Genomic DNA, 25,590 nt, shown 5'->3' on the forward strand with positions numbered 1-25,590 from the left:
ACTAGCATCCCTGCCAAATGTGGCTAGAGGCTTAAGTTCTGGCACAGGAGCCTGATGAACCTTCTCCGTCTCTTTCCTTCGTGCAGCTTGGGGCTGGGGAATTGAGCAGGACAGCCTGGCTGGCTGGCCAGGGTGGGGAGTGTCAGTGCAGCCCAGCCAGCAGCTCTGGCACGGGGCCTCGCTGATGTCCTGAGGGGTCCAGCCCGCACCACCCTGTCGACTTTATCCATTTAGCTTTTTTCTCCACAGAAAGCACTGTTAAAGAGCTGCTGGCTGAAAGAGTGGCATTTAAGGGAGAGGAAGGAGAGAGAGAAAACAAAAAAAGGGCTCACTTTGCTAGGAGCATCCCACACTCGTACACAGCGAGGCTGCCAGATCCAGGGACATCTGCCCTTGAGCTGTTAATGGTAGCCTGTGCTAACTTCTAGCTTTGGTTCCAAAATCTGTGAGCGTCTTGGCCACCCAGGTCTCATTTTAACCCTTCCCTGACCCCCAAAGGGCAGGTTCAGCGGTAAGCTCTCTGCTGTCTAGCACAGAGATCACCTCTGGCCGTAGCACAGGCCCCAGGTGGTTTGGCTGACAGCTGCCCCGTGACCCCGTTATTTATTACCGCGAAACAAAGGACCCCAGAGCCACCATGACAAACCGATTCAGCCGAACCCGCAGCGTGCAGCGGGAAGGTAGAAAATGTATAAATCTGTCATGCATGGACCTCCCATGTGCTAGTCCAAGGGCAGTAGGACCCATGTGGAGCCTGCTTTTCCTCCCATCTCCCAGGGAGCGGAGCCATCCATGGGTCTGGTGAGGGGAGCAGCTGCTGCAGCAGACCAGGTACCCCACGCACACGCAGGACTTCAGCTTGCGAGCTGGCGTCCCCAGCTGCTGCCCCTCAGTCCCTGGCCGCCTCCTCTCCTGCTCAGTCGCTTCATCCCTCCTCCACATCGTTCCTGCTCTGCTCTGCTTTCTGCCACCAGCTCTTTAGCGTGGCCTCTCTGCTCCTCAGAGCTGTCCATTAAACAGCTCCCTGGGCCACCCTCTGTGCCCTGCCTTGTGCAGGTGTAGGCAAGGGGCCCTGCTGCCCCACCACTTCTGCTGGGCACAGCGGTGAAGGCTGGCACCAAAGCCACTGCTGGGGCACTGTGGGCTCACAGACAGGAGACTTCCAGCTCGTTTCCAAGTAGTGGAGTGTTTTTTATGGTTTTCTACCCCAGTTTCCAACTGAGTCATGTTCAAAAATACAAGAGTGGTTGGTTATGCTGAGAAGTTATGTGGTAATTGCTCTATGGTTGTTGGCCTGTGTCTGTGTCTGAGGAGATGCTGTCACAATGGAGCATGAGAGGAAGGTATGAGGAGCACTTGCTCCATCTACGGGAACAGTCCAGGGTGTCTAAGAACGGGGATTCAGGGAGGCTTCGGCTTTGGCAACTTCCTTTGGCTTGTGTTCCCCTTAAAAGGGGATGTTGGGCCATGTGGGCAGAGCTTTTGGTTTGGTTTTTTTTATAAGTTGAGAGAAGAAGTTCAGGGGATGTTTCAGGAAAAAAAAAAAAAAAAAAATCTGTCCTAGTTCTGATTATGGAGCTTACAAGCACACACATTATATTGAAACACAGATGTCCCACTGTTATCCGTGTGAACGTGGGGCTTAATAAGGAGATGCCATTTTCACCCAAACCCAGCAGAAACAAACCTACTTTATGAGAGGTTTATCATTCCCCATCCTTGGCTGGGTCTGCTGCTTGACCCCAGGAGCCATTATGTTTTCAGCTGTTATGGGAACCTGATCTGGAATTCCTGTTGTTTATAACACTCATACATACGTGCTCTTTTTCCATCAAGAAGTTACTGTAAACTATTTTCTTAATGCAGGAAAGACAGACCCCAACACCTCCCTCCAAGTAGAGGAAGATGGATATAGTGTCAGGCTCAATTAGATCCAATTGTGGTGGCTTTCCCTAAAGCGAACAATGCAGCTTTTGTCAATGGACTCCCAGCAGAAAGCTTGGAAGTCTTGGAAAGGAGGGAGTAGAACAACGCACACCCCAAAGTCCAGACCCTGAGATAGTCCAGGGCCTTAGGATGCAGAGGAGATGGTGTTTCTTTTTAAGAGGGCCAGAGTCAGGCACTACTTTCCCCTTTGAAATGCAGCACTGCATTAGGAGGTGAGGTGGGTAGAGCTGGCAACAAGAGTATGCCCTGTCCAGCCTCAGCCAAAATACCTGTGGAGGCAGGGGCTGAGCAGGGCAGGCAGGTGCGGACGCCGAGGGCACCTCCTCTGGGAGGGCATCCCACCTGGAGCAGCACCCAGCCGCGCTGCTGGAGCGGGGAACAAAGTGGCCTGCTCAGCGCTGGAAGCGCTTAAAATGCAAATGTACAGGAACTTCAGACCATCCCCCTCCCTCCTCCTCGGCGCGGAGGAAAGCAGCTTAAATACAGCCAGGCCTGGAGAGGAATGTTAAAAAGAGGGGAAGAATCGCCCTCCTCCTTTCCATAGGGACTCGGGCCCGGCCAGATTGAGTATGCATGACTGAGCAAGCAAGCAAGGACAGCTCCTCTTTTAACTTTCCTGAACAATGGCTCTGCCTTCTTCCACCATTTCACATTCCCCCTCCTTCGAGGCAGGAAGGGGGCAGCGGGCGAGCGAGCCCCGTCGCCGGGCTGGGGGAGACGGGCTTTGTGGCTGCCCTATAAACACCGCTTAAGCTCCATCTCCAGCAACAATACAACACCCCACGTCGGGGAGGCTAAAAAGGGACCGCATCGGGTTAAAAGTCATAACGTTGAGGAGAAAGATTATGGTGGAGGACAAAGGACACCTTAGATTATTCAATTTTTTTTTTTTAACACCGTTCCACTTTTTACTTTCTCTTTAATCTTCGGCTGGGCAGTGGAAATCAACTAAGACGTTTCAGATTTCCTAGGTCTGCAAGGGCGCAGGTTTTTGGTGGTTGACACTGCTGGGAAATGTTTGTATTTGATGGGTCTTCCATCCGGGGAGGGCCACAGTTTAAATCACCAAAAAATCCTCCGCCACGCCATTCCTCTGGAGCTTAAAAAAAAGTAAGAAACACAGACCTTCTTCCCCCCTTCACAAATGCTGTCCTCTATCAGCAAGCAGTCGATTCAGCTGTGAGCAAGTTTCAGCACTTCAGGTTTGTCTGACCTCAGACTCGGCAGAAGTGTGAGCGGGGTTTGTCCCCAGGGACGCTGCCAGCACCCTCGTGGCCATGGCTGGTCCTGCCAAACCCCTTCCTTAGAAACTCCTCATGGTGATGTTACCCAACATCCTGCACAGAAGGAGGCTCCTTGCCTCCCTTCTCCTCCATCGCTCAGCAGAGCCAGCCCCAAATCCCACCATCAGCCACAAGGCTCTTCTTACCAAGCCCAACAGGTACAGGTAAACACGTCTTCAATAAGTACAGACAACACAGATACGGTTTTTTTTTTTTTTTTTTCAAAAACATACTTCATATTTCCTCTTTTATTATATAAATATGTTTAACCTTTTACTGTAAGAATATAAAATGTTTTAAGAGGATCTTTGTTATTTTTTTATACAAATTCACAAACAGTACAATTAATCCATAGGGGTCTCCGGGTTTGTGTTAACTCCGTGGTCTGGCCTGTTACTGTGGAGGATTTGAGATTTTGAACAGATAAAAAAAAAGCCAAGCTATTTAAAACCAAAAAAAAACAAAACAAAAACAAAACCCAAACTTACTCTTCCTCTTTCAAATAATAATTAAAAAATAATCTAAAGACCCAGCTCCATTTTACTGACAGAACAGAGATAAGACAGATGAACTTCAGTCTCCTCCCCTTCACATGGCAGCCCTGGGGCCTGTAGGCCAGCTCTGCTCCTCTCCACCTACAAACAGGAAGCCTGGCATAGTGACCTTTTGTAGGTGGCTTAGGAGGGGAGGGGAAAGCACTTGCATATATCCACATATATATAATTTTTTTTTTTTAAAACAAACTTGCATTTTACACATTTCTGTTAACAGCAGCCCAATCCTCAGTGTGGATTCTCGCGTTACATATTTGTGCTAGAAGAGTAAAAATGCAGAAGCACAGTTTGGGTCCCCAGTTCCCAGTGAAGAGGGAGGGAGAGGCACAACCAGAATGTGGAGGTGGGACACAGTAGGGTAAGCCTAAAAACAAAAATTAAAAAAAAAATGTTTAAAAAGGGGTGGGGTTAGAGGAGGGGATAAAATAAGAACAAACCCAAGGGGCATTATTCCAGTCTAGGCACAAAAATGTTTCAGTCTCAAAATCTCTTTCCTGTAAGAATTCCAGGGCTTTTGAGGAGGGGGAAAAAAAAAGTAACAAATTAAAACGAGGTAGCCAGACATCATATATATATTTATATATATAGAATATATTCAGCAGAAAAAAAAGTACTTAAAAATCCACAAGAACAGCAACTTCATATGTCTTTAAAAATAAAACCATGTAAGAAAATGAATACTGTAAAGGGAAGAATGAGTGAGGAAAACTGGGATCAATTACAGGATGTAAGCAAGGGATAGATGGGAGAGTAAGAGGCTGTTTTTGTAGCAGTAATTTTTTTTATGCATTTCAAAATAAAAACAGGTCACAGTATCTCAAATGAAGCAGAAATGAAGCTGGAGATTCTTCCTCATGCCCCCTAGGTAGAGAGGAGCTGGAACTCCCTTCTACCTGCTCACCCCCAACCCAGAGAGGAATGGATATGTGGCTGAATATGTCTATCCCTGCTGCCAAGGAGGAGAAGGGGAGAAAAAGAGAGAATGATGAAAGGGAAGACAAGTCTCTGTAACTCTCAGAGCCCCCCAGTGCACGGGAAGGCTTAAGAGATGGGGGGGGTCTGTGTCCAGTCCCCACAGAGACAGGAGAAAGAGGAAATGGTGTATTCATCTCCAGTGGAGAGAGAATGGAGTGCCTGGACTTTTCCATTACCCATAGTGCAGGATGACATGGAAACGTACTGACAAAAGGGGAGGCTGTAGCTATCGCTAGTCTCAGTGCAGTGGAGAACTGGAATAGTGGGAGGTTGTATCCACCCACAGCAGAGAATAACATGAAACTGGAGACTGAAGAGAGATTTAAAAGGGAAAAAAAAAAAATCAATGTACCTAGGGAGCAGTATTTCTGTCACAAATGTGTTGACAGGGGAGGGGCAAGCACAGAGGTGGAATGGTTGTTTTATCAAAAGCTCTGTCTGTGCCCAACACAGGATGACTGGTGGCTGGGTACACAAGTGTAGCTAGGAAGCCTTTGCTGCTGTTACTATTTTTTGTTCCCATCTCCATTTCCACTCTCCTTTATATAAACCAAAAATAATCTATTCTGAATACATGGCAGAACAAGGGTCTTTCTTTATCCATCCTCAGTGCTTGAGGGGATGGAATGTGGGAGTGGGGATAAAGAGGGGTGTCTCTAGCCCCAGTGCATAAGAGTGTGGGTTTCTACCTCTTCCGCAGGGAAGGATGCTGTGGGAAGGGAGAGAGCTCTGTCTCCCTAGCACGGAGCTTGAGGCGTGACCTGGAAAATGGATAGGTGCTTTCTCTCTGTCCTCCTGCACAGCAAGGATAGGTAGGCAGCACAGAAGGGTCGAGGATGTACCCTCTTTCTCTGTGTTCCTCCCTGCGGTGCCAGAGTGCGTGGGTAGCATGTCTCTGTGCATGCCCCTCTCTCTTTCTCTCCTCCTCTGCAGCAATCAGTCAGTCAGTGAGTCCCTCCAGAGGAGATGGAGGTCTCAGGGCACCCTCCTCCTCCTCTCACCTGACCTTCTCACTCTCAGTCATTTCCCAAAGTCCCAGGTTGAGCACCTTGAGGCAGGGCAGCTGGGTGATGCGCTCCAGGCCCCGCTTGGTGATGCGGGTGCAGCCGTAGAGGTCGATGCCCGTGAGCTGGCTGAGGTGTTCGGCGATGAGCTCCAGGCCCTTGTCGGTGATGCGGACGCACTGCCCGATGTTGAGGGTGCGCAGCCCGTGCATCTGCCGCACCATGCGGTTGATGCCCTCGTCACTGATGTGGCAGGAGCAGAGGGACAGCGAGCGCAGCCCGTCGAGGCCCTGTGCGATGTAGGCCAGGCTCTGGTCCCCCACCTTGTCGCAGAAGGAGACGTCAAGGCCGGACAGCCGCAGGCTGCCCATGGCCAGGTGCATGATGCCCGTGTCGCTGATGTTGTCGCAGGAGCGCAGGTTGAGGCTCCGCAGGCTGCTCATGTGCGACAGGTGCAGCAGCCCCGCGTCCGAGATGCCCCCACAGAAGCTGAGGTTGAGCTGGCGGAGGCGGCCCAGCCCGCGGGCCAGGTGCTTGAGCGAGAGGTCGCTGAGCTTCTGGCAGTCCTGCAGCGTGAGCTGCTCCAGGCCCAGGCAGCCCTCGGCCGCGCTGCGGGTCATGCCGGCCAGGTGCCCGATGCCCACGTCGGAGAGGTGCCGGCAGGAGCGCAGGTTGAGGCTCTTGAGGCGCTGCAGGCCCCAGGCGATGAGCAGGAGGCCGGTGTTGGTGATGTTGCTGCAGCCTCCGAGCTCGAGCACCTCCAGGCCCTTGAGGTACTGGGCGATGCGGCCCAGGCTGCTGTCCGTGATCTGCTTGCAGAGGCTCAGGTTGAGCGAGCGCAGGGAGCTGATCTCCGCCACGAAGGCGTGGCTCAGCCCGTTGTCGGTGAGGTTGTAGCAGCCGCTGAGGTTGAGGCTCTCGATGTCCGCCATGCCCTGGACCACGTAGCTCAGGCTGCGCCGCAGCGACAGGATCTGCACCCGCCGGATGCCCCGCGCCGCCAGGCTGGGGAAGAGCGAGGGGTTGGCGCGGCGCAGGTGCAGCTTGGCCTCCACGCCCCGCCACACCGAGCGGTGGTAGGCGGCGTCCCGCCAGGCCGTGCACACCTGCGCCGCGCGGCCCTTGTCGCGCACCTCCAGGTACCCGAAGATCATGGCGAGCAGCTCGGGGAACAGGCACGAGATGTGCGTTTCCATCGCACGCACGCCCGCCCGCGCCCGGCCGCCCCCGCCGGCGCCGCGCTGCTGCCCCTCGCCGCCGGGCCCGGCCCGCTTCCGCCCGGGGCCCGCCCGCCTTCCGCTCCGCGCCGCGCTCCTCCTGCCGCCGCCGCCGCCGCCGCCGCCCTCACATCGCCGGCGCGGGCGGCGCGGGAGACGCTACTGCGCGACCGCCGGCCCGGCCCCACCGCCTCTACCGCCGCGCCGGGCGGGCCGCGCCGCTGCCGCCGCCGCGCTGCTGCCGCGGCCGCGCCGCCCCGCGCCGCATCCCGGCGGGCGCGCCCCGGCGGCGGCCCCCGCGCCCCGTGCCCAGCGCCGGCCGCCGAGCCCCGCCGCCGCCGCCGCCGCCTCCCTTTGTCTCCGCGCTGCCGCCGCTCACAGCCCGCGGCCCCGCGCCGCCCGCATCCCGCGCCGGCGGTGAGGCAGCGAGGGCAGGGGGTGGCGTGGCGCGGCCCGGCCCGGCCCGGCCCGCCCGCTGCCGGTACCGACTCCGCCGCTCCGGGCCCGCCCGCTCCGCTCCGCGCCGCGCGCTGCTGGGCCCGGCGCCGCTCCGGCCCGCGGGAGGGGGGGAGGCGCGGCCAGGCGCGGGGGGGAGGAGGCAGCCGGGGAGGAGGCGGCGCCGGGCCGGGCCTGGTTCCCCTCCCGCCCCCACCCGCGCCGCTTGCGCAATGGTACGGTCCGGAACACGGCGAGCCGTCGCCCTGGAAACAGCGCGGGCCGCGGGGCGCCCCCGCCGCTGCCGCCGTGCGCTGCGCTGCGCTGCCCCGCGCCGCCGCCGGGGGCGCCGGCCCGGCCCCGGGCCCGGCCCGAGGGGCCTCAGCGGTCAGCGGTGGCACACGGTGGCGTCCAGGCGGCTCCGGAGCGTGGCGAGAGGGAGATGGCACGGCCTCTCTGGGCAGTCTGCTGCGGCGCATGGGCACCCGCACGGGAATAAGTTATTCCTTGTTTTCAGGAGGAACTTTCTGTGCATCAGTTTGTACTCGTCACCTCTTGTCCTACCGCTTGGTGTCACCGGGAAGAGCCTGGCTCCATCCTCTTGACTCATCCTTAAGATACTTACATTGATGAGGTCCTTTTTCAGTCATCTCTTCTTGAAGCTGAACGGGCCCAGCTTTCTCAGCCTTTTCTCACAACAGCAATGCTCCAGTCCCCTCATCATGTGTGTCACTGTTCACTGGACCCTCTCCTGGAGCTCCGTGTCTCTCTTCTACTGGGGAGCCCAAAACTGGATGCAGTACCCCAGGGCTGAGTAAAGGGGCGGGATCACCTCCCTCGACCTGCTGGCAGTACTTTCCCTGATGCATTACTAATCCTAATTCGTGCCCGGCTTCCTGCCCTTTCGAGTGCAGAGAAACCGTGTGGGGTGCTGTGCTGTCACCTGTGGCTGACAGGTCCGCACCAGGGCCGGAGTGGTAGGGCTGCACAGAGCAGCACTGCTTCACGGAATCACAGACTCAGTGAGGTTGGAAAAGACCTCTGAGATCATGAAGTCCAACCTATGACCAGACACCACCAGGTCAACGAGACCCTGGCACTGAGTGCCACATCCAGTCTTCCTTAAACACCTCCAGGGACGGTGACTCCACCACCTCCCTGGGCAGCCTGTTCCAATGTCTAATCACCCTTCTGTGAAGAAATTCCTCCTAATGTCCAACCTAAATCTCCCCTGGCACAGCTGGAGACTCCAGCTCAGTACTGTGCTCCAGCCAGCCCCCTTCACCCCGGCATCTGCCACTTGGCCACCTCCGCATCGAGGTTTGCCGAGGCCACGCTGGGCTGGCTGGTAACTCCTCGAGCTCTCTGGGAGCCCCGGGCCCGCTGAGGAGGGACAGGGGTTTGTGCAGCTGCGGAAGGTAGCAAAGAGAAGGTGGATGGCTGCCTCAGCCTTGCCTGCTGGAGCGCTGGCTGCTGTGGTCTGCAGCACGACCGTGAGGCCGTGTGACAGCCTTGAGGACCAAAGTTTGGGAACTCTCTGTCTGGGCATGCCTGCAGGAGCGATAGGACAGGGCTGGAAACAGCTCAGACGTCTGGGTAGCCGTACATTTCTGCACGGACTCTTTTAGGGCCTCTGTAATGGGAAATAGAAAATCTTCTGAAAATGGTTTTCAGCTAATGGCCTCCTTGAACTAGCTCTGAAAATTGTTGAGGTACTCACATAAACCAGGCAATTTCCAGTGACTTCCAGCAATTTTAAGAAAGAATGTTTGAAAACCATGTTTCCTATGTGTCTATAGCCTCGTGTAATGGTACCCATGTACATCTCAACACTGGGCAGTATTGCAGCAGTGTTTAAAATGGCTTAAGTTCTACCAGAGATCAGGTAAGGCTTTTCAAAACAGTTTCAGAAGAGCAGGACTGCCCTTTCTTTGTAAAGAAAAAGTAAAGTTTGCATTTGTTCAACATGACAGGGTGTGTTTTTAATACTGTCTGGATTGCTAAAATGCTGCACAAATCAGCCTAGTTACTGATGTGTTTGCTGTACTGATGCCTTCACTAACCTGAAGGAATAGGCTCTATTTTAATCATCATTTAAATTTATCTGCTACAGAAACAGTCATGGCTTCGCCTTCACATACAGATTCCATATTAGTAGATTCTATTGACTACTTAGAGGTTAAACATTTGGGTTTCGCCCTGCTTTTTTCCTTCCTTTTTGCTTCAAGTTGGAGGCAAGGCGAGTTGAAGGACTCTGAGGCCCTGATCCTGCACTGAGTTCCCCGTGCATATAAACATCACTATCAACATTTGGCTGTGGTTTGGCAGCGCACAAAAGCCAGCAGTGCGGCTCCTTTTATTGGCTTCAAAATGGGGTGGCCACATGATGTGAAGCGCTGACCTGGTATTCATTCACCCTGCCTGCTCGAGTTAATTCAAGAAGTTTTTGACAGGTTAACTTTTTACTAGCAGACTTTATGCCGGCTCAGGTGTCACTGTGCTCAGCTCCAGCCAGATCAGGTATCGTCTGCACCCCTGTGCCTGGCGCGTGGCCAGAGCAGGATTGGTGTTGGCCCCGCATCCTGCGCTCTGGCTCATTCAGCAGCAGCCTGATCACATGCCTTGGCCTGATCCCGATGAAATTTGTACTCCTGGGTGATCCAGCAATGTGTAGACCTGGCTTTAGTGATTGTGGAGCTGCAGTCACACACAGGAACTGTACTGGGGTGTTGCCCAGTATGAATTACCTTTGTAGTATTATTTTTGCAGTTTGTGCTGTTGGGAGGTTGGTTAACCATCGGATTAATTAAGCAAAAGATTAGGGGTGATAGATTTTTTTTCTCTGCAGATTGACTGTTCTCAGATCATCTGTAGAGCATCGCAACCAAAATGTGGAATGAGGAGCAGGTGAAAGGTGTGGCATCTCATGAGCCTGTCGTGGCAGGGATTCCTTGTCTGGAGGCAGTGGGATTGCTCGCAAGAAGGCTGAGTCCAGTAGACATCAGGCAATGTGTGAAGGAAATGTGGCACAGAAGTGTCTCAGTGATTGTTGCATTACTCATACCTGGCAAAGCTACAAGCAAGTTCTACAAGTCATTCTCAAAGAGTGCTAATGAAGGCTTTCACCATATTATCCCAAACTCAACAGTGAATCTTACTGTGGAAATAATGTGGAATTTCCTCTGCCTAAGCCTTTCAAACCACATTTGAAGGGGAGTAGGAAAAGGTGTGCTCTTCAAGGCAGAAAAGCTTACCTGAAATACTTTTTTCTTTATATCTTGGCACATTGTGTCTGTAATGCCTCTTGTGTGTAGCCAGCAGAAGTCAAAAATAGATGATGCATTTTCTGGAGACTCTGAAGTTCTCTTTCTTACATCTTATATACTTAGACTATCTGTCCTCCCTTGTGAACAGTTAAGGTTTACATGTTGAGTGGAACAGCCTGGAATTTGGATTCGTAATCCCAATCTACCATAGTATTGATCTGGGGGAGAGGAAGGCACAGAAGTTACTATTCTAGCAGATTTTTATTTCTCAGTCTATGTGACAGATGTTTGGAAGTAGAGGTTTAGAAAGACAAAGTACAAAGTGCATGAAAAGGGCCAATTTGTCACATGGTTGTTGGGTTGACTTTGTGTTTCCAGGAGTAAAGGAATACATGCCATGTTTTTCATGATCTCATGTGGTATAAATAGGAGGTGGTAATCACCATGTGATAAACTGCATTTTATTAAAAATCCCTGCCTGTCTCATGCACTCTGATGGCTGCTCCATCCCCCTGGAACTGTCTCTAGCATTCCAGCTCCTCGAGCAGCTCCTGACAGCCGTGCTCTCTTTTAGAAAGCATTTGCCAAATCAATGCTTCATTTTTTTTTTCCTCCAGTTACACCGGTATTCAGTGGAGGCCATACAGTTTTGCTTGGCAGGGGTTCAGGAGGATCCACATAACTCATTCGTGGCTTCTATGATTGGAAGCAGCTCGTGCTGATAAAGCTGCACTGTTGTCTATCCTGCATCTTTTATTGCACAGTTGAGTATAACATCCACCAGGTCCCTCTCTAGCTCCCATCTCAGCCTGGCCTTGTTTGTTACTTTTGCCTGTCAGTTTGCTGGGTAACTTTTGGCTCAAATTAGTAATTTAAGAGATAAGAGAGTCCTTCCTTATCCTTACTTTTCTTCTGCCACCCTACTCCATGTGCTTTTTGCATTTTCACAGCCTCGGCTGCGGAATGAAAAACTTGTGAATTTACCCACAGGAATCTTTTTAGCTTTTGGCTTTTTTTTTTGCCTCTGGGCAGTGGCCATTGGGACTGCAGGACAGAAGTGATGCAAAAACACTTGGTCAATAAAGCCCAAGCCCAGCTAACCCTTCTCTCCCTTTTGATCCATTTAAACTTAGATATAGCCACACTCCATGGGGCTACAGTTGTCCTTCACAAGTTGGCTTCCAGACCTTCTTCATCAGATTTGAAGCATTACCACAAAAATCAACTAAGTTTGATACAAGCCGTGGTCTTAAACTGGGTTTAAATTTGGTTTGGTGGAGCGTCTTCAAATTCAATTTGGGGAATGTTTTTTTGTGTATGAATGAAACCAAAAGGGTCCCTTTGTGACTGTTGCAATAGGACAGTAGTTAATGGTTTTAAACTAAAGAAGAGTCAGTTTAGATTGGATACAATTTTTTTTTACTGAGGGTGGTGAAACACTGACACAGGGTGCCCAGAGAGGTGGTGGCCGCTGCATTCCTGGAATCATTAAAGGTCAGGTTGGACAGGACTCTGAGCAACCTGGTCTAGTTGAAGATGTCTCTGGTCATTGCAGGGGGTTGGGCTAGGTGGCCTTTCAAGGTCCCTTCCAAACCAAACTTTTCAATGATTCTGTGATTCTGTGTTGCATGCGTGCATATCTGTATGCATGCACACAGACATATATAAATCAGCATAGGTTGTTCAGTGAATGGATCCCCTCTGGAATTCATGCGAGTTTTTAATTTTCATTTTCATGATCTTTCATTTTTGATCAGAGAATATAAAGAAAATGTAACTAATCAGAGGGTTATTTAGAAATTGTAATACTGGGATCCTTTTGCCTATTGAGTTTTGTTGGAAGACTAGGTCACTATGAAGCTTTCCTTAAAAAACAAAGTGGCTTTTTGTACTTTGCAGGCTTCATGTCTCTAATAGGTGCTACATGAGGATGTATTTTAGGATTATGTGGTTTGTCCTGCACAAAGTAATTCTCATGTGCCATGTATTTCCTGGAATCAGGTGGTTTATTCAAAATACGATGTAGTGTGGATATGTGGTTAGATGCTGGGGCAAAATTCAGAGCTTATGCCTCAGTGCAGACTCCAGCTATAGATTAGAGCCTTTTGGATTTGGGTATTTTCTTCAGGTCTTGTTTTTACTTGTCAGTCAGTAGCTGACAAGAACACAACTCTGCTGATATGAGGGGGAATGATCAGAGGGTGTGAAGTGTGGGAGGTTGGGATTATAGTCCCAGTTTTGCTGTTAAATTGGCCAGCGATTGTTGCTGCTCTAACAGATTGAACCAAGCGTAAATGAAAGGATTGCTCGAAGAATCAAAACAATTTGTGATTGTCCAGACAACTCCCTCGAATGCCATGTGCCTTTCTTGTCTGTCTGTCTGTCTGTCTGTCTGCTTCTGTGGGACAGGACTGTCTGGTGCTCAGAGCAGGCAACCTGGGCCCCTGCCCGCAGGCGATTCCCTGGTTTGGCCATGCATGTCACACCCTTCAGGGCTCATGTGGAGCTTGGTACTCAATGGTTAAAATCATCAAAGGGAAAGTGCTTTGGGAGGGCAGGATGTAAAACCTCAAACCTGAAATGTTTGCAGTTCATTGTATTGGGTGCTGTTTTAAGTCTCGGGCGCTATTTTAAGTGTTGGGCTTTGTCATTTCTTAGCAGTATCAAAGAAGATACTTGTTTTGATACTTTGATACTTGTTAGCAGTATCCAAGAAGATCGAGATGGCAGAAAATATCTGATGCAATCGTTATTATTAAAAGCAGTGGCACAAAAACAAAGAGACCTTTCAGGTGGTAATTGCTTTCATAAGCCATTCCTGGGGATTGAACTCTGAGACCTCTACAACTTGATCTAATAGGGACAGCCCCTGCAGTCACAGCAGAAACATGTGTGTCTGACATGCTGAGTGGTACCTGTTACAGCAGCAGGCCTGTGAAATCTTCCTTTGTAACAGCTGTTCAGTCCAAAACCCAGCAGAGGTGGATGAATGCTCTGTGTGCGTCGTTCCACTGACAGCCAACATGTTCACCCTGGGGTGGGGGAGATGCTCTGGCCATTGGCGGAGGCTCGGGCAGAGCCGGTGCAGTCTCCTCTCTGCCAAAGGCTTCCACACAGTCAGGGCAGATGTAGCATTAATGGCCAGCTTGTGAGTAAGGGGTATTTGGCTGTCAGCGAAGCTGCTCCCTGTGCTCTCTGTCAGAAGCTGCAAGGAAGAAAAGACATCAATCTCTGGGCTTTCCTGTCAAGCCTTGCACACAGAGTGAGGTCCAGGGACAAGTAATTCGTATATTCTTGCCACAGTGAGAGTGAAAAGGTAACCTCACAAGAGGCTGAGCTCAACTTTGGGAAGGTACTGATGTAGCTGTGTGGCTCGTAAAACACAAGATTTTTGTACCCGTGGATTACTGCAGTATTGCTTTTGACTCCTCCCTTTCTGGACTGTGGCCACCAGCACATTTTCAGGTAGTAAATGGCATTCTAAAATTGGCAATTCACTTGAATTGGACCAAGTTATGTCACCTGCCTTATGAGCACTGGCTCTGAAGTAAGTTCTTGGAGGATAACTGAAAAATAGGGCAATATTGTTTTGGAAACATGCTGTGAAAATGAGATTCACAGTTAGAGCTTGGCACAAAGGTGAGAGTTAGAAAATACAGTTTTATAAGGAAGGCAGGCTAAAGACACAAAATAGAATGTTATACTTAATGGAAGACTTGGGTGGCTTCTGGCCAAAGGAAGGTTACTGTAACAGTTTAATCCTGGAAGTAACAGCACAGAAATTGTTTGTGCTAAATCCCCCTGATTCTCTGATATTTATCTGGTGCAACTGTTTTTTTGGGTGCATGAAGAAATGGTTGCAAAGGGACGTCTCTTTCAGAAACTTTTTTGTTCTTGCTTCTGTTCTTGGGTTCATGTGGAAACTCTAAAACCCCATTAAGGTAATTAGATTCACCAACACGTGTTATCTATCTGTGCATGACAAAAATCTTGGAAATCCTCTCTGGAAATGTGGGGGTAAAATTAAGGACAGACACAAACAGGACAAGAAGAAAGTATAGAGTTCACAATGCTGGAGGTGGAACTATAAATGGGTAGAACAAGATCTCTGTTTTACACTTGTTCTTTCAACTTGTGTCTAAACTTTTCATTTTAAAAAATCCGTAATAAACCATTGCCTACAGTATAATGTAAATTAATGTGTGACCAGATCCCCCTCATGTACAACGAGAATACAACTTTCTCTAGTTCTGATGGTTCCAAATTTTTTTTAAATGTGTGCACACAGAAAAGTATACGCTAGAAATGCAGCTTTTACTTCTGGATTTTTCTTCCCCCAGTATACATGCTGACTAAATTATGTGGAAAAGCCTCTTTCTTTCCACTGTTTCACCCTTGAGACCTAGTATTTTCCTAGTCTTGTCAGTGTTGTTGTTCCATGCTTTTTGCCAGCAATCCTGATCTGTAGTCTTTAGGTTTCTTTTGGAACAGTGAATCCTTTTGTGAGTAGATTATTCCTTGATGCCCTGAAGCAGGAAACATAAACAAAAGTCTTCAGATGTATTGAAATCTGTGAAAATATTTATAGAATGGCAATAGTTGCCACAGGACGTGGGAAGCAACAGGTAACTCAATAATAGTCCTTTGCATATCCATAGCATCTCTCCTGTGGCAAAAGATGTCTAATCATGTAATACCTGGAGCTTTGTAGCATTTCAGGTTCCTTTGCAGGTTTTAGCCCTGCTTCATCTGTGATGAAACTGAGTCCCAAACTGTGTGCTCTTCGTGGATGGGAAGTGAGTACCTGCGGCTTAACTTTGTTTGAAGTCAGGGATGTTTGGGCTCACGCTGTCTCACACTAGGTGCCCAGAAGTGTAGGCATGAAATCAGGTTTTGGAAGCTGAGAGCTGAATGACTTCCCAGCATCACATGCTGGGTTTGTTGCAGGGCCAGGAATCCAACCCAAATCTCCTGGCTCCCTACCCACTCCCTGAGCAGCAAGGCCAGTCCTCAGCTCTGTTTCAAGGGATCCTAGAGAGCACTGGCATTTTAGCAAGTCAGCTGGCAACTTCACTCTGTTTTGTTAAGAATGGTTCACATTCTTCCATCTAATTCCCACACTGAAAATTTCCAGCTTCCTATTTTTCCCAAGCTGTCCCAGCAAGACATATTGAATATGCAGATATGGTGGCACACACGTGCTTTTCCTGAAGCAACTCCTCAAAGTTTCTTCTGGATGTTTGTTTTACTCCAGTTCCTGTAATCCCCAAAGTGACATTAAACAGATTTTTTGTTTCACCTTTGTATGAAACTGTCTCTCTGTCTGTCCCTTTATTTGTAAGGATATGTGGTTTTAGTTACATTTTGCTACATTCCCTTGTGTGTGGAGGAGACACTGCGCAAACGAAACCACATTATAATTTTTACACACCAAGCACAAGTGTCTCCTCAGACATCTCCCATACATGCCTTCTCTAGAACATATTTTTGAATGTGCACATTTCTGTATTTTCAAACCCATTCATGTAGTAAATAACTTCTTTCTCTCTACAAGTGTTGAGAAACAGGAGGGCTGTTCACTCAAAGTCTTGGAAGTGCATCTCGGAGGGAAATGAAATTGTGACTGAGAGCAGGAGTAGGAGCCTTGCTAGCCTGTTTCCTGATGCTGAATCTCTCTGTACGAAGCTGGCACTGGGCTTGACTGAAGAACTGCATGCTGTCAGCACGAGCGAAGTCAAGACAGTGAAAAAGCTGGCTTCTGCTTCAAGTGAGGAAGTTATTTTGCTGGAACAGCATAAATCCTTAATAGGATTTTTTGCTTCCCCTGCAGTGTAGAGACTCAGGCAATTCCTTCTTTCATCCTACACCTTGCCTGCTGCAAGGATGGTGCACATATCCTCATACAGCAGCTTTCTGAGGTCCACACCTGCGAGCAAGGACTAATCCCCATATGCAATGCAGCCTGCTTCCCTCTCCTTCAAGATGAGCAATTCCTATCTTCTCTGTGGATACACTGGGTTTGTTTTTTTGGTTTTGTTTTTTTTTGGTTTTTTGTTGGTTTTTGTTTTTTTTTTTTTTTTTTTTGCAGGACAAACACATTTTTCTTTGCAAGAACTTTGTAGTTTTCCAATAAAGCAGAGGTTGCATTCCTGATGTACAGCTGTTCCACCTACAGAAATTCCCTAGTCCTGTCCAGTTGACTTACTCAATAGCATATTGCCAGAGAGAATAAATATGTTCAAGAGGTTGGGGAAAGAATCTCCAGGACTGTAAATATTCTTTTGGATTGTAGTGTAAAATAGATAATTTTAATTTTCTCTATTTGAGTGGCAGTTGGAAGAACTTAACCCACTGGATTTCTCCCACTGTGTTTTCCCTTTAGTTTCAAGGGGAAAATAAACACATTTTTTTCTTTTAAAAAAAGCCATCTCCTGTAGACTGTTCAGTTGTGTGTGGTAAGTTCTGCACAAGGTTTAGTGTGAGCACGGACTAAATAATGACAGTATTTACATGTTTTCACTGGAGGATGTTTATGCACGTGTTCTATGGCCAGGGAGTGCCATTAGCACAACGGTGTGATGGTGAGTGGGGAGGGGAGGCAGCTCTGTCCCTGCTGGGCACCTGGCCTGATGTCCACCCTGTGCCCAAGGTACGGTTTGGCCAAGGAGGGGGCCCAAAGCCTCAGTCTTCCAAGCACTGGTTGCTTCTGAGGAAAACGCCCTTCTCTCTGAATTTTCACCAGGAATGAGAATCACTCAGTACCTGCTCATTTCCTTCCTTCTCAGGTGTGATTCTGAGACCTGGTGACAGTCTCACGCCATATGACACTGTTTCAAAGATGACATCAAACCACACTGCGGCAAGAGAAGCAGTCCTGCCCTCCCTCAGCTCTCCATAGCAAACCGGATTGAAAACCGGTTGGCACTAGAAGTCAAAATATCCAAGTGCCTTTCTGAAGTTTGCAGGATCGTAGTGATCTGAACTGGGCAGCCTTATACAGCCCAGCTGCACCTGCTGTGGGAACAGTGACTTTTAAATCCGTATTTGAAGGGCTGCAAAAGGTGGGTGTTAGAATCTGGGCTCGAAGAACAACTCAGGGCCAAATTCTCTGGTGCCAGTCATTCATGAGCTTGTACACTGCTTTCTGAGTAGATGAGGTGTTAGATAAGCACCTGCTTTTTCCAGAAAATTTAACCCCTTGGAGTTACGTTTCTGGTGGCTACAACATTTTTTATATCCAGAGCAGGAAAGGAAAAACACAGTTTTCCACAGGCACCTCTGAAATCTGATTCCTTGTTTTGAAGCCTAGGTGTGGGCTGAGCTATTTGGAGGATGAAATTGCCACTGGTGGAGTGCAGGATGTGCTCAGAAAGCCTCACCATGGGTGGAAAGTCAGTCTGGTGACAACTTGCACTGGCTGTGTTGATGTAAAGCAAGTTTTGACTTTGGTTAGCCCTGCTGGGCAGGCAGAGCTGTGGGAGGAGGAGATGGATGCTATTCTAGTGTCTGTACCAAAATGTCACATTAGAGTTCGTGTTGGCGAGAGAAGCAGGAAAAAAGCACAGCTTTTTTTGGAAAGCTTTTGGATAGCTTTGGCAGTTAAAATATCTATATAATATGCTTTGAAAACAGAGGCAAAGTCAGTGAAAATGAACAAATTTGAATAAAGTGTGCTAGCAGCTTCAGTTACTTTTCCAGTTGTCTTTTTTTTTTCCTTTTTGGGAAAGAGTTACAATGCAGCAAATGCTAGCACAAATACTGGAAACTTCATCTGTTATAAATCAGGTAATTTTACACAGAGCCATCTTTCAAAGTAATGCTTTGTTATCAGTTTTTTAACACACTGATTTTTTTTCCCTTTTTTTGCTATCGTGTTCTTGCACTTCAAGCCTTGACCTGATAAGACAGGGGCTTTGGCAGCATCATAGCTTTGTGTAGTTCCTGTCCAGGAGGCTGATGTTCATTCTCTGTGCAGTTGTGTCCTCGGCCTGTGGCAGTGAACTTACAAATAAAATCTGTAACAGGATACCTTTATTTTCTGCAGTTCAAATTGCACGTAAGTGATTGGTGCTAGAATGATGTTGAGATATAAAATTATCTCCTTTTTGGTACAAATTTATAGGCAGTCTATTCCCCAGACAGTTTGAATAGGTTTAGCTTAAATCTCTTGCACCCAGAATTAACAGGAAATTCCTTCATTGAAGTGTGACGGTATAGAAGATAAGTTCTGAAATTGGTTAAATTGGTGTAATCTCCTGATATAGACAGGGCTTTATTTATAGTGCTTCAACCTTTTAATGTAAAACACAGTAAGCATGCTTGAAAAAAAAAAGTGTTTTCTCTTTGGTTTGGAAACTGTTTGTGAAAACTATGAAGATGGTGCAATTATACACTTGGGCATTGTTCCCAAAACATTCTGTATTTGAATTCACTGTATTTGAGCAGGAACAACATTTAATTGACAGCATAAGTATTTGATGGTTGAAAGAATGGAAAAAGCAAGCAGATTTTAATTTTGATCCTGATTCAGCATAAATGAGTAGGGATATACTTACTTTCAGGTGCCTGGTTTAATGCTTTACTGAATGGAGGTAAATCTGCACCACAGATTTACTGTTTTCAACCTGTCACTCAGCCCCTCCTGCACCTCTCTTTCCCTTTCTGTAAGGTAAAGGAAAAACAGTGGCTGTCGGGGTTGTGAGTTTAAGGGATGGGTGTATGTGCTTGCTTTGCAAGTCTAGAGTGGAGGAAAAGCTGACCACTATTATTTGTATTAGACTAGACTTTATAAGAACCTCTTTGAAGAGTCTATTAGGAAGGATGAAAGTTATAATGAATTTGGATTTATTCCAATGGTTTACTGTTTCCTTTGGAAATGTACATGTCAAGCTTTGCTGGCAGTGATTTAACTGACAAGAGGGTCTTGATCTGACCCAGTCTGATGCTGGTCCCTGTGACCCGCACTGAGGTGCAGAATGTGCAAGACACAGCAATAATCAGTGCATCTCCATTTCCTCCAGTCATTCACTCCTGGAGAATTAAAAACCACTGCAGCAACGGTTTAACTGTACTTTGAATAATTGATTTCCTTTGGTAGTTGATGTAATGATTACAAAATATGGAACAAGCTAAAAGGAATCTATATCCAGAGCAAAAATGAGGTCCAGGCCTGTGAGATGCGGAGACATAAATCTTCTCCGTTTGGGATGGCTCCACTGGGACAGGGGTAGCTGGACAGCCCTTTAGGGAGGATGAAGGTGCTCCATGCATTCCAAGATGAGAGTGAGGAAGAGAACACTTAAAGTCATCCAACTGTTTCCATCCCCTGGCCTGTCCTAAAATCTCTGCAGAGAAGTTGCTTTGACTTGGATTGCCTTGCTCTGCCTCCTTGCTGATGCTGTCAGAGAACTTTGTGTTCTTATGCTTCCTAACCTTCAAGGAGGGCTGATGGGTGTGCTCATAACCACCATAATCTGAGCCTAGAGTTCTCATACAAATCCTGCAGGCAGCATCAGCTCCCCAGCAGGACCAGGGCTGCCCTCCTGTCACTGCTTGAGGGGTCTGTGCTGTGGTCAGATACAGCAGGTAGCAAAGCAACTCCCAGGGTTGGCCTCTGGAAAACAAAGGAGGGATGAATGTTCTTCTTTTCACTTTTCTCATGTCTTACTCCCCTCTAGGGTTAATCCTTTGTGTAAATTTAACATTTGGGAAAGCTAGACATTAGCTAGATGGCCTTAAGGGATGGAGTCTTTCATTCTTGGAAATCTGATGTTGCAAGCAGCAGCGTGGGCTTCCTAATCCTGCCTGGCCTTGTGTTTCAACCTGACCCCCCATGGCTCCTTTGAGGGGGCCTGGGGAGCATTTTCTGAAGATGAAATTGTTAGTGCAGTTTAAGGAGTTGGGGTGCTTGTCTGGCAGGGAAGCTGTGACACTGTGGGCATCTTAAATAAGCTGCTGATTGGTCAGCAGAGGATAATGCTTGGTACTTCTTTCAAATATATGTATCTAGATTTGTTAGATTTAAAATTATACATAGTAGAACTGGTCTAATTTCTTATGGGACTTTCCCATACAAATAGAGGACACTAAGAAGGTTTCACTTTGTGATTATGTGTGATTGCTGAAGCCCCAGAAACCCTGGTATTAGGAGTCGTGGGAACAAGAAGTGCAAAATTTGGGCTAGACATGTCCTGGTTTTAGGACTCTGTCTCTCAACTGAGGCTGCCAACATGCAAATAGATTTCTCATGTAAAATGGAACTGGGTGGCTTGGATCTGTCCATGGGAATATCATGAATGTGGAGAGTTTCCAGACAGCTATATACCTGCAGGGATGGGTCTGTGTTGCTTCTTTCTCGATTTCAAAAAAATCTAAATCAATTTTGTTTCAGCATACGCGGCTTCTGCTGAGTCTCTTGCACTTTTCTTTGGGACATCTTGGTCTCAGTGGACCAGGTTGTCTTGACACTAGGATTTAATCTGCTGTAAGAGTGAGTATGTGTTACCACTGAATCCCCTTGAGAGGAAGGAGGATCATGTCCTAATTAATCTTTGGAGTTTGCTTCTTTTCTTGTAGCAGGTGAGATGGTCTTGCTCCAAGTGAGCTCATTGCCTGTCGTGGAATACTGTGCTGAAAATGACAATGTTCATTGGGCTATACATATATTTTGTATCTTTCACAAATGAGAAATTGTTTTATTCATAGAATCATTATTCTTTGTACATATTCTGGTTTTAAATGGCGAAAATGTTTAGTATCTGGCTGCTTTTGTTGTCTAGTACTTCTGCTTTATTTGCGAGCTTCCTCCATTCTTGCTCTCCCTCATGAGGCATTTCAGGGACAGCTGTCACTGAGTCTGCTGAGACTGGCAGGTATATCTTGGCATTTGCTGCACTACATACCCTGGTGACAGTGAGGCTGGATGTCATTGGCCAGGGGAGTCATGGAAAAATGAAAGGGCAAGGGAGTGGTGAAAGGAAATCTGGATCTGTCAGCAGGGGTGGCAGGTGATGAGATGCAGAAAAAGGTACTGCATGAGCACATCAGGAGATAAAACTGAGCCTGTAAGAACCAAAAGAAACAAGCAGGATATAAGCAGAAATAATCTGCCTTTCCAGCAGAGACAGACAGTGCGTAACAATTCAGTGAGGCGAGGCAATGTCAAGACAAAAGGGCAGACATGAAGGACTGATACACTGGGATACTTTAAGAAGGTTTTATTACACCTTCTGTAACACCCCAGCTGTGTCTGGACCTATGGAGGTGGCTCCAGTTGCTGGTTAAGTAATAATTGCAGTACAAATAAATGAATGCATTTAGATCTGGGCAGGTTGACACCAGTACAGCAGTGTGGTGGTACAGTGCTGAGAGAGGACAGGCTGGCAGCAGGGAAGCAGCACAGAACCAGACTAGTTAGGGTGTGGTGAGATAAAAGATTAAAGATTATTTAGGTTTTTGTGTGAAGACTGCAATTTACCTTCAAGTGATTTTGGCTTTTTTTTTTTCTTTTTTTTTCTTTTTTTTTTTTTTAATCTACACTCCCTCTAAAACTGGTTCAGCTGAATGGGCAAGTATGTGACTTTAATGAGATTCCTGAAGTCTTAGTAAGAACTGTGGTTAAAGCCTGTCTGCCAGAAGCAGATGGATAGCAGGACGTTATGATACATCTCTTGATGCTGTCAGCAGCAGGTCCATGGCACAGAACCAGAGGGCAGGGATTCCCCTTGGAGCAGCACATGGAAAGCCTCCTTCCTGGGTGTGCTAGTTTTGGCTGGAGTAAAGTTAATTTTCATCACGATAGCTGGTATGGGGCTGTGTTTTGGATTTGTGCTGAAAACAAGTTTTGATAACTCAGGGATATTTTGGTTATTGCTGAGCAGGGCTTGCACAGAGTCAAGGCCTTTCCTGCCTCTCACCCCACCCTGCCACTGAGTGGGCTGGGGGTGCGCAAGGATTTGGGAATGAACACAGCTGGGACAGCTGATCCCAGCTGGCCAAAGGGATACCCCAGGCCACATGAAGTTGTGCTCAGCAATACAAGCTGGGGCAAGGAGGAGGAGGAGGAAGAAGAGGGGTTAAACCATGATGCTGGGCAGAGCATCTCTACTGGCTCCTTAAGCAGAGGAGATTCTACTTCAGTGAATATCCTTCACATCTTGAGAAGTGTCTTGTGTCAGAGAAAGCAGTAAGTGTTTCTGGATGCACTGGACATTGTGAGGCATTAAAAGCAAGCATTGAACTCCAGTCAAGCTGCAAGAATAAACAGGAACTCAAGCTTTTGATCATTACAGCAAGAATATATGTCCAGTTCTCCCCAGACCAGAAGAAATCAGACAAGTTGCAGAAATGAGGAACGCTGGAATTATGTGGAAGTGGTGTTTTCTTTCAACACTCCTTATAGTACTCAATAAAGGTCTGTGTCACATTTGGGGACATCCTGAATTTTTAAGAAACAATAAGGGTAGGACTAGGAATTTGCATGAGTAACCCTCCCTTTCTCATTTATCAGGGCTGTCTTCCAGCAAGGATTCAACTCTTTTCACGGTCTGCCAAATCTTTGCAAATGATCTCATGGACGTGACCTCCCTTTCTTGGAGTCTTGCAGCTTCCCTCCAGCAAATATGGCAGGGACAGTGTTGGGAAAGCAGTGATAGCTCTCCGATTGCTTTGCTGTGACTTTGGAAACTGGATGTGTAAATTTATGCTTCATGCACAGTTGTCACCTCCGAAAAGTGAACAAAGGCACACACAGGTACAAATTTCAGGCAGCCAGCCAACACAGGAGACAGTTGCCTAGGGCAGCAGACTGTTGAATGCAGCAGAATGCCAAGGCTTACAAAGATGAAGGCTTGCTGGCACTGCTCTGCCCTCTTAGAAGCATTAGACCTTTAATCTAAGGGTTGACATTCATGTCCTGTTTTCAGGCAACAGCTCCTTACTTGGCCCAGGTGATCCTTAGCGCTCTGGGTGCAAGCATCAGACCTGCAGTGCTCAAGCAGGTTCACTTCTGCTGTTTGAGTGATCCATGCCCACTGGAAGGGGTGGGATGGGACCCTTTTCCAAAGAAGTAAGAGCAACCTTACTTCTGTGGGTTGCTGATGGGACCCTTTTCCACAGAAGTAAGAGCAACCTTCCTGTGATTTTGGAGTTCTTCCTCGTGTTGCTTCATCCCCTAGCACAGCAGGAATGGTCTGAGTTGGTGTGAATGGGCTGCTGCAGGGGAAGGATGGTTTGGGGTGAAAGTTGGATGGGGAAGGATGGACAGGGATGATGGCCAGGAGGGGTCTGCCTGCAGTGAGGTTGGGCTGTCCTACCTAATGCTTCACTGACTCTGTTCATCCCAGCCCACCAGCAGCCCCGCTTCACCCCACCTCTCATCCTCACAAAATTTCACTGATGTCTCCCACCCAGCCCTGCCCGACAAACAACTTCTCAAAGCTGTTTGAAGTAGTCCTGCAGTTGGGCTTAAAAAATAACCCAAGCTTTTTATTTACAAAATCAAAACCTCGCATTCAGGGTTTTGGTGGCAAGTAGAAACAGGTGAAAGAGGGGAAGACCATATTCTTCAGAGCACCAGCCAAGTGCTTTTCAGCTTTTGGTGTGGAAGTTGCTGGCTGAGCCTAAATCCCTGCAGCCATGCCTCACCTGCTATTATCACTTTATCGGAAGTCATGAACACAGCTAGTGAAGAAATTATCTCCAGCACGTTTAAAAAGGACTTACTTCCATAATTCCCGTATTAGCTCAATGGCAGTTGCTTTCACCAGCAGCAGATTTTAGGTAGAATTCAGAGTCTGAGACCTCTCCTGCTGAAGGAACTCCTTTAGTTGCTGCCTTGGACAGGATGTTAGGCTGGCTGCATAAGCCATCTTATCCCATACAGCAATACTTATGTCTTGTGTTTCAAAATAAGATCACAAGCACTTGCTTGTGCTCATTGGCAGTCAGGTTGCTGCCAGCAGTGTTCATAACACTTTGCTGTTGTTAATCATCGTCTGCCTGTGCATATTAATACTTAAAATGAGATATGTCATTAATGCCATGTGTTTCTGGACCAAGTTTCATGTGAGCATCTCCTAGGCTTTCCCAGCTGGAAAAGTTTTTGTTGCCACAGTGCTCTCAGTGGGCCACCAGTGCAGGGCTGCCCGCTGGTGTGTCCTGGCTGCCCTGTGAGTGCTGCAACTGCGCACATGTGCTCAGAGAAGCTCACATGGACATTGACATCACCTGTATTTGTGGAACTGCCTCATCAGCTGCTGCTGTCTCACATTCCTGGCTGGGAGAGGCACCCGGGCGGCTCGCCATGGTTTACTCTTTTCTCAGAATCCACAGGGTGAGGGCAAAGCTTGGAGATACACTTCTCCCATCATGTCATCTATTTACATGGCACATGCCTTGTGTGTGTGTGAGACAGTGAGGGCTTTTATTTTTTCACCCCCTGCCCTAGTTCTTCTTTCTGGCTGTGGCAAGATGGAAAGGTGGGACATTCTTATTTCTGCCAGCAAAAAAGTTTTCTGTATCTTGAGGCTGGCTTGGAAATTCTTTAGGTGACATCACACCATGTCTGTGCAGACTCATTGTTTGTCATGGAAAAGCCATTCACCCATACATAACTTCCTTCCTCCCCAGACTTACGGAGATAAACTTTCCATTCTGTCTATTCCCTATAGAAACAGACCCACAACACGTATGCGTGGCTATACACACATACACCTCGCCATCCCTCCGTCAGGCTCGTGGCTGTGGGAGGAGGAAAAGGGGAGGGTATAGAAGATGTGAATAAAGTCACCCTGTTTTCTTCAGACATGGATCCCGCTGTGCCCAAGCAGTAAAACTCCCCTCCCACTGAGGTGCTGGGTCACACAAGGCTTTTTTGTCCTGAGGCTAATTCTGGCACTTGCAGCCCCACA

The 25,590-nt window shown here is 48.0% G+C and overlaps 2 protein-coding genes across 3 annotated transcripts in view; one reads left to right on the top strand and one right to left on the bottom strand.

Moving 5' to 3' along the window:
* The window catches only part of WNT5B (Wnt family member 5B), a 67,864-nt gene that overhangs the window by 26,845 nt on the left and 15,429 nt on the right, over window positions 1–25,590 (top strand). The window lies entirely within an intron of this gene.
* On the bottom strand, window positions 3,464–7,234 carry FBXL14 (F-box and leucine rich repeat protein 14). Its single transcript, XM_068191771.1, has one exon. It carries the CDS (start codon window positions 6,957–6,959, stop codon window positions 5,757–5,759), a length of 1,203 nt encoding a protein of 400 aa, XP_068047872.1. The 5' UTR covers window positions 6,960–7,234; the 3' UTR covers window positions 3,464–5,756.

Source organism: Anomalospiza imberbis, chromosome 5 (assembly GCF_031753505.1).
Source record: "Anomalospiza imberbis isolate Cuckoo-Finch-1a 21T00152 chromosome 5, ASM3175350v1, whole genome shotgun sequence".
NCBI lineage: Eukaryota > Metazoa > Chordata > Aves > Passeriformes > Viduidae > Anomalospiza > Anomalospiza imberbis.